Consider the following 9,678-nt stretch of genomic DNA (forward strand, 5'->3'; position numbering starts at 1 on the left):
GTTGCATAGGAAGATGAAAAATGACTTGAGAACCATGCTTTAAGGGTAAGTGTTTCTCCAAAAATGACTTTGAATTTGATGTTCCCCTTAAACTTTTATGATAAATATAGTTATGATAATTTTACTTTGTGTTTTCAATCTGTATAGAGTTATTGGTAAATCTCGAGGTCAACTAGTTCAAATTTTATATCCAAAGGTTGTAACTCATTTATAGTTCTAATTCATTTTCTATGTTATTGAATTATCTAAATTCTTGACTATTTAGTTTGTCATTTTAGTGTAACCAACAGCAGGATTCATGGGAATGTGGCTTCTATGTCATGTGTTGGATTAAGACCATCATTCGAGGTGTCATTACAGATGATTGGAATGAGGTAATGATGCATACCTTGAATACATTACAAATCAAATTCATCTTTAAACATATATGAAACCATAATAAATCTTTCTTCAATTTTGCAGCGCTTCAAGAGTACATCTCCTATACCAGAGGACATGATTAGGCAAATAAGGCAGGAGTGGACAGCTTATCTTTTGTAAAGATGGAGTTAGGAACAGTTTTATTTGTTGTTGAACATTGCTTAATTTTAGTTTTATAAGTTTATATATTGATAGTTTTGGTATTGGATTATTTTGTACATTAAGTAGAACTTTCTTTATATGAAACGCAAATATACTATACTATATATTGTTATGGGACGATTTTCTGCTTTTCAGGTGTGGTTTTAATGCAAAAATAAATTGATTTTTAAAAAAAAACGCCCCGTAGACGTCGGTTAGTGCACTGACGGACGTCTATAGACGTCTGGCAGTGCACAAACAGACGTCCAAACCCCCAATCCCTAAACAACTCGTTCAGGGATATAGACGTCCGGGGTGGCTTCAACATTCGTTTATATAAATGTCGGGCCTGACACAACGGACGTCTATATGGACGTCCGGCCTGACACAACGGACGTCTGACTAATGTCACCCACAAAGACGTTGGGTATAGGGGACGTTAAAAAGCCAAAATAACAGACGTCTAAAGCCCTTTCTGCACTAATGAAATCATGCTTGGCAATGAAATGTGTATTTGATGTTTTCTTTCTATGATATACTTTGAATCAATTAAGAAATTAAAATTATGCTGAAAACTATTTTTGAATCAAAGTTTGTAATACATGCTTTATTTATTAAACTAATTGTGAAATCATTTTTATTAGATTGGATTTTTAAATAAAGTAAGATTCTATTTATTCTACAGATTTTTTTTATTTTTTTATTTTTTGTGATTTTGCATCAATCTTAATGGATTAAGAAAAATTATTTTTTCAACTTGATCAAGCTAATAGTTAAATTTTATTATCTTTGAATACTTTATTTCAAATCCTCATGATTTTGAGGAATTGTTGTTTAAGGATAAAAGTTCTTGTCACTTTAATTAATTATATTTTTGTGTCTACTACAAATAAATGTAGAATAAACATTAATTTGTATGTTTAATTGATTTGTAATTTTGTTTAAATGAATTATATTGTATGATAGTAATTATTAAAAATGATAAGCTTGTATGAATAATCACAAATCTAAAATGGTATGTAAGTCGTTATTTGTTTTATGTATTAAATATTGAAATCTTCGTTATAACAAAGATCACCTTACTTTATTGATTGTTTGTTGATTGTGTAAGTGACATAAACTAAGATTTCATAAAATGAAAGTTAAGAAAAAACCGTACATTATAATATCATAATATGTGTAAATACGTAATTTGAATTGAAATTAACTTAATCTAATTCATTACTTTTAGAGTCGTTCATGGGCAATTTTTATGATTTTTTGTATCTCGATATTTGATATAATTAAATTACTTTTTATTTTTTAATCATGATATTTTTTTTTGTTAATTTTTCTTAAAATTTATTTTAATAATTTATTCTTGGATGTGTGTAGTTACAAGTTGAAATGATTCTATGTACGTATTATACATGTACGTGTAGTACAGAAATATTCTTTTATTGCCTGAAGTTGGGGTCATCTTCAACAAAGCAACCAATAAGATTGTAATAAAGGAATAATATTCATCATAGTTATATTGCTATTACGATATACTTATAAATACTTATTCGGTATAAATTATAATAATATAAAATGACATTAATTTTATACCCGACTTAGTCTAAAATACTAAAAATATCTCTTACACAATCTTTATTAAAAATTATAAATCTCATTAAGTAAATCTTGCTAATAATTACTGATTTATAATTTTTAATAAAATTTAAGCAACAAATAAAAAAAAAAGTATTACAAGAAAGGTTAAAATCAATCATCGAAGTCTATAGCCGAAAATGATGTATTACTATTGTTTAGGGTCACAATAATTTATATATTCAGTTGTATCTATAACAAAATGATGCCTAGATATTAAAAACTCGACAAGCACAAAGCATGGTATGGTTTCAATACTTACAAACTCATCTAGCACAGTTTCTCGCAAGGGATACAACAATGGAATTACAACGAAGAATTTTTGTTGGTATGTCAACGCTTAAACCCTCAAAATGGGGAGGCATCAGTTTGGTGTAGAAGTATTTGATGAGTGTCTGCAGCAGTTCTAAAGCCAATTAGGTGACATCTTGCTGGAGGAAGGCTTTGAAGGATCATCCAAAACTTTAGCGAGTGATCGATACTGCAACTTTACACTCTCTGCATTGTCCAATGTCTTCACTACATACCTGTACATAAGTCTTTCTGTTAACAACAGGAGCAAGTTTCACGTATTTATTCCAAAGTAACACATGATCAGGTATAAAAGCACAAGCATGATTAGGGGAAGAAATTTTTGAACTAATAACAGAACTCACTTCCACTGTATTCTATTTTGTTAGCTTTATGAAACAACGAATAGATTAGCATCTTATATATCAAGAAAATCCAAGTTAACATAGCAAACAGAGATTTTATGATTAACTGCTTGGAGAAAAAATATATATAATCACTAACCATCCATTCAGGCATTGCGTTGTTACAATCGCTTCACGCCCAACAAAGCGTTGTGGTGTCCTTTTGTTTCCCTGATCCAATTTCTCTCTAATTATTTTCTTTAGAGAAAAAGGTAAATGTTAAATAAAATCAAACCTTTTCACACATTACCTTTATGACAACCCGGTCCATAACAGCATACGGAAACTGAACACCTCTACTCCTTGATGGCTCCATAACAGATGAGTCTCCAAATCCACCCTGTCCTACGTAAAATATATTTCATATTAAAAGAAGAGGGCAGTCTCATGGCAAAACACATTTAACTTAAAAGACCGCTAACATGCCTAAGAGTTTAATGATTTTCTTTTCATATCCGTTTATCACGATAACAAAGTATAACATGGTACAGCAATGAGAATAAACACCTGATCAAATCTCTCTCTTCTTCTTTTAGGTGACCGGTAGAATTGAGACTCCTCTTCCCGACGATATGCCTGCACAGCAGCTCGAAGTGCTGATCAAGGCAGCCAACACCCCAAGAAAGAAAATCAGAATTGCACAAAATGGACTTACTAAGTACAGTACTTCAGATATCTTTTACGTGGTGTTAAAGCAATTTCATTGTCAAAACCAGTTGATATTCAAAGGAATTGGTTGCATAGTTTTACTTAATTTCTTAAGTGCATAAATCTAGGAGACAGACTTTGTCAAAATTATATGTTATAATTTGGAGTATAATGGATATATAGAGCACATTTAAGAAGAAAAATGGGGCATAATTTGAGTGGAAGTGATTGAATTTTGCTTACATAGGTTTGGAGATATTGATTCCTCGGTTGTGGGTTGAGAACAGGTGCAGCAAGCTTTCTGAGTGCATCACACAATAACTATATCAGCTAGTTTACAACATGGTAAATCCTGATCAAGGAAGTAATTTCTTACACATAAAAAAAAACAAAACAAAAAACAAAAAAACTTTTTAATAAGAAGCCTAGGTTGAAATACCTAGCTAATAGTCACTTACTAAAACAGGTCAAAGGTACTTTTAACATGTGGCAGCCATGTGTATTATAACCAGCTATGGGTTGATCAGCAACCCAAAGATATACAGACAAGCCAAATTACCACATTAATTTTCATTTCTAGTCAATCTATATTAAATAGGGAACTCCCAATATTGTCTTCGGTATTAATTCTCAAGAAACATAAGTAGACTTTAATGTCCATCTCCATACGTTGACTTCTTTTTTAAATCAACTATATTCTTCACCTTGAAATTTTTGTCTACTTCATCAATAATTCTTCTCAAAACGCATTCCATAATTTTCCATTTGGACTGCCCATCCAAGTTAATCAAAGGATCACTGCATTCTTATGTCCTAGACTCACAGTTGACATTTAACCTTGTGTTTCTTTTAAAATCACTTTCGGAACCATACAAGGCTAAGGAGTACAACATATAGTTTCCCCATGACTAAGGACATGTGGACTGTTCCCCAATGTTTTCACCTTTAAATAAAATATCTCCAATTCTTTTTCTAAATTTAAAATTACATTGAAAATGTAGGGTCTGAACCAAAGATCAACAATGATCCTCAGATATTTTTCTCTTCACAACCAGAGGGGCCCCAACAAAAACAAAAGTATAACGTTTCACATGAATTCCCATCAGTATCATCTTGCGAGGAAAGCAGACATTTTCATTTCAATACTTTTGACACTAAGTCATTAGAAGAGCAGAAGATTCCAAGATTCCACTGGGTATCAGTTTAACAAATAAAAGAAAAACGTATTATAATTTTAACAAATTTTATACTGTTGTGAGTACAGAGAAACTTAAATGTTCTTGGAACAGTAAAGTATGATCAGGATCATGCAAAAGAAAAGACCAACACTGGATAAGTTGAAAATGCAGAATTTTGCAAAAAATTCGATAGATGGTTTGAGGCTCCTGCCAACCTACTGTGTAAAGGCATATAGACAAGAAAAAGAAGTTGAAATTACCAGCTCCAAAGTTAATAAAATTTTTCAGATGACTTAGTCACAAAAAGGTCAGTCTGAAAGTTATGGCATTTGATGGATTAGAACCCACCATTCTAATAACATGCTGTATTCCACTTCCGCTAAATGAATGTCCACACGGTAATATCATTGCGTCATCCATAAGAGCTCCACTTTAATTCCGTGCCATAAGTCAAATATAAAAAGTATTAGTTAGTTGTAGGCGTGCATAAACAAGACAAGCAATATATCAGCAGATCAAAGTTATTTTATTGTATGTTTGGAAAAAAGAAACACATGTAAAAACACCAAATTTGAGTGTGCTACTCTACACTCTGCACCATTAGATTTTAGACTTTAATTAAAAGATCTAAACAAACAAGGTCTGTTTCAACAAATTGAACAATTTCTTTCACATGAGGGATCAATTAGTGTTAATAGATAATCTTAATAACCCCAACTGACGCTTCTTCTTCCTTGTTACACAAGTTTTCTGGCTGACAACCAAACAGGTAGAGAACAGCTTCTTTGACAGGAAACTACCGACTATCTACTGGTAAAGCTATAAAGAAGATAAACATAAAAACTTTGGTATTTCTCATTGATAGATAAGAAAGACACATTTATATAGCCAAAATTATGCCAAGTGACAGCTCTAAAAATGGCATCATCTCATTTTAGAGAATTAAAATTTAAACTAAATATTATATATAATATTCTAATATTTTAACTATATCCTATAAAATCCTTCAACCGCTTAATTTTCTTTGGGCGCCATTCTTCTAAAGGAAAGCAAGAGTCAGTTTACAAAGAGAGTAGTATATGTATGGAAACAAGCTCATTAAAATGGGTTAGTTAAAGAACAAAACAAGGCATTTCAGCGCCAATTAGGTTTAGCAAAATGCCATGGGCTAGTCGGAGAATACAAGCAATAAAAATGAATATAAAGTAAGGAAAGGTAACGTTATCCTGCATAAGTCTACGTAATCTCAAACATTGTTCAAACAATCACAACATAAAGGAAAGAACCCATCACCAACTAAAAACAACAATTTTTTTTCAATCCTCGGGCTTTAAAATGAGTTGACTTACGTAACAGGATCTGAAAGAATATTCCTGAGTGATTCCCCTGACTCGGTAGAATACATTGCATCCTTTCTCCCACTAAACCCACAACCACCATCATCGACCATAACTTTGTGACCAGAAGCCCCATCGGCACCTTGAAGATAGTGCGAATAGTACTCCTCACAGTCAGTGTCAGCAACGGTAACAGAATTCTGAGACTTACCTAACCCCTCTTGCCGATGATCTTCATCACCACCACCATTCACATTGCTAAGCACCAACTGCCCAATCTCTCCACCATCCTTCCCCAACAGCTCTCTCCCAGAAACTACATCCAGAAACAACAAAATGTACATAAAAATCCGAAAAACAGTCACATTCTGAAGATAATTAATTAAAAGAACAAATTTCTTCATTCATAGTTTCATACCAAAAGCGTGAGCTTTCCCGTTTGCAACAGAAGGCAAATTACCACCGCCACCGTTGTTGTTAGCGATAATTTCCCTTTTGCTTCCACCACCGACGAGTCCTTCAACTTCCGTATCGCCTTCGTCGTCGTCCTCATCCTCGTCATCTTCGTCGTCCTCGTCGGATTCGTCGTCCTCGCTGGGAGTGGCGGCGGTGCCGTTGACGGTCCAATTGCGGGGGTCTTGGCGGGAGGAGCAGTCGGCGTAGCGGCGGAAGTCGGGGTTCTGGGCGGCGAAGAAGCGGTCGCGGTCGATGAACATCTTCTCGTCGATGAAGGCGCCGAGTTCACGGGTTTTAGGACCCGGGTCTCCGACCCGACGCTGCGGCGTGGGGCAATTGAAGCGGAGAGGGTCGTCTTGGAAGACAAGAGGGGAGCTGAGACCGTTCTCGATCCTCTGGTCGGGGACGAGGGTGATGTCTTCGGAGGACATGGGAGGAAGAGAGAAAACTAGGGTTTGGACACGGTGGTTGCTGGAACGACGTCGTTGTGATTTGGTGTTTCAGTGTGGTGGATGGAGAAGGAAGGGATTGGAGTGTTCACACCCGCTGGGACATGAGTTGAACGACGAGTCGTTTTGGGCTGCGACGTTTTAAGAAGATTTCGCCGGGGAGCGACGTCGTTTGGGTATGGAGCTATTATTCTTTTGAATTGACACATCAGTCGTTACCGTAGTGTTTTTTCCCCATGCCCCATGTAACATGTTATGATACGGTCGTAAAAGGATCTCACTCTCTCTGAATTGATAAGACATTGAGCTTCCTTATTATACCACACAATGAAGTTCACACTTCACACCCCCATTTCCAAAATATAATTTAGGATAATGTATTTTCATTGTTTTTCCAATCTATTGCAACTAGAAATGTAGTGTTTGGAATATTTATGTTTTAAGTGTTATTGATAAAGGACTATTTTTTTTATTGTGAAGAAGAATTTGATAAAAAAGTGTTTGTAATTTAAACATCATGAAGGTTATAGTTTGAAATAAAATTATAAAATAGTTTTAAGCAATTAAAAATAGTTGTAATTTTTTTTTAATTTTTAAACAGTTTGTAAGTGTTGTTAGCCTACAAATAATTAGGTGAGCTAATTCGCTAGACGAAGAATTTGAGTTTGTTTTTAAATTTTTAAGTTATTTTTGAGTTTGATTTTTTGGACTTTTTTTAAAGTTTCTAAGATGGTTTAAACATTTGTGTTTATATATTAGAGTGTCAAATACATATACAGAGACGTTAGTTGGTTCTTAATATAGAACTATAGTTCTTATAAAAAATAGACTTTTTTTTGTAACAAATATTTGTTGACTCATTAATATGTTAGATTATAACGTCTTATATTCCGATTCTTATCAAAGATGGACTTCTTTGCTACGAATGTTTATTCACTCATCAATTTGTTAGATTGTGATGTCCTCATATTCTGATTCTTATTAAAAATGAAATTTTTTTATGACAAATCTTCATTGACTTATCAATCCATTAGATTGTGACATTATCATTTATATCTTAATTATGAGTTTTTCTCTAGTTTCTTTTGTTATAACATATGAAAGAATCAAACTCATAACTCTTTCCTAAATAAATTATTATAATTTAGTAATTTTTTTCTTTAAAGACGATAAATATATATAAATATATAAATAAGCGATGTGTGGGATTTTTTATTTTAATTTTGACACACATGCTACTTCCTTAAACTCTAATTTTTGTGGGTACTTTACTTTCTGTTTTGGGTGTAAGATCAAGCAACTCCACAAAACATGTCTTCACACTTTCACTTCTAAACTGCTCGGGTAGTTGTATTCATCCTTAGTCCAAATTCTCCTTCGTCTGTGCTCCAAACTGGTCGGGGATACCTTTCAAAGGTACTTCAAAGCTTAAGTTAATAAACAGTCCGAATGGGGTCAAAGCAAATTCTTAAATTCACAATAAATGTGATCGATCTACCTCTTACCTTTGACCTTTATTTATACCTTTTGAGATGGGCCTAAGATTAATGGAACCTTAATCACGGCCCAATCTCAACCCATCACACTAATCAATACTTATCGTTAATCTTAACTCTTGATATCCCTTAAGAAGTATTTGGTGCTAAGATCGCTCGTCCGACCTACACTTCTGCATGACCGGATGACCATCATATTTTCTTTGCTTGGAATTGGGTATTTATCGCACTGGGTCGCCCGTTCCTCCTTATTTGTCGAGACCGTTCGGCCATATGGTACACAGGACCTAAGGCCCTAGGCAACTGTAGTTGGCGTTGGGATTTATCACAAATGGTTTAAATTGGGTGTCGTCTGTTGTGATTTGGGTGATGGACCATCTGATGCATTTTGAACAGGTGATTTGGCGACAAAATACGTGTCACGTTATCGTGTCCTCCGCTTCTCGGGAGTGGTAAGGTCGCGTGATCCAGACTGTGTTGAAACAATCGATATTGATATTGCACAGCGGAAATAATAAAACATAGAGTACGATACAGATTTTTAAAAGCAAAGAGCTTGTTCGGTCAATTTAAAAAAATGGTTCCTTTAATTTTCTCTTAAACGTTTTATCAAATAGTTGATGTGCTAAAAGTTTAAAGAGTGTAGAGTTCAAGAAAATCAACACAGAAATTTTATCCTGGTTCGAATCAAAAGATTCTACGTCCAGTCGCTAATCACTATGAATAGTGATTAACCTTTTTCAGTAAAATAATGTTTGAATAGATTACAAGATATGAAGTAAAGATTAAGAAACGAGAACACCTTTCGTTCGACAAACGAACAGAAGAACCTTCCTTCGACCAACGAACTGAAAGAGACAACTCAGCTAACTTGAAGAGAACCGCTCCGACCTTTGACATACAAAGCGAGCTTCTCCTTTTCACAAGACTTGGCAAGAGCACACTATCACTTTGAGAACTTCCTCAGACAAACTGTATTCTCAAAATGGCATAGATTCTCTTTTCACTCACAGAGAGCTTCTCTTAGGCACATAGCTCTAATACTCTCAAAATGAAAAGTTTCGTTCTAAGAGCTGTAAAGACCTCTATCTATAAGCCCGGGTTCGTGTAGGGTCAGAAACTGAAAAGACATCTCCCAACTAACAGTGATAATCGATTATCATAAGTGATAATCGATTATTTGTGTCCGTTATGGGGTTTTCAAAAAAGTGATAATCGATTATCCT

At 34.2% G+C, this 9,678-nt stretch overlaps 1 protein-coding gene across 3 annotated transcripts; it reads right to left on the minus strand.

Annotated features, from left to right (window-relative positions):
• Nucleotides 1-2,301: 2,301 nt before the first annotated feature.
• Nucleotides 2,302-7,286, minus strand: LOC124848522 (RING/U-box superfamily protein). Of its 3 annotated transcripts, none has more exons than XM_047326210.2 (8): nt 6,470-7,269; nt 6,064-6,367; nt 5,063-5,144; nt 3,780-3,837; nt 3,396-3,484; nt 3,139-3,228; nt 2,989-3,059; nt 2,302-2,720 (listed from the first exon to the last, which is right to left on the minus strand). In XM_047326210.2, the coding sequence occupies exons 1-8, from the start codon at nt 6,936-6,938 to the stop codon at nt 2,600-2,602; spliced, it is 1,284 nt and encodes a 427-aa protein (XP_047182166.2). In that variant the 5' UTR covers nt 6,939-7,269; the 3' UTR covers nt 2,302-2,599. The 3 variants fall into 3 exon arrangements, 2 of the variants coding, with proteins under 2 accessions (XP_047182166.2, XP_087962722.1); XR_007029698.2 differs by having other exon boundaries at nt 2,653-2,720; nt 3,139-3,233; nt 6,470-7,283; XM_088106596.1 differs by lacking the exons at nt 2,302-2,720; nt 2,989-3,059 and having other exon boundaries at nt 3,135-3,233; nt 6,470-7,286.
• Between the last annotated feature and the right edge of the window lie 2,392 nt (nt 7,287-9,678).

Source organism: Vigna umbellata, chromosome 2 (genome assembly GCF_029865625.1).
Source record: "Vigna umbellata cultivar VRB3 chromosome 2, Vumbellata_1.0, whole genome shotgun sequence".
NCBI lineage: Eukaryota > Viridiplantae > Streptophyta > Magnoliopsida > Fabales > Fabaceae > Vigna > Vigna umbellata.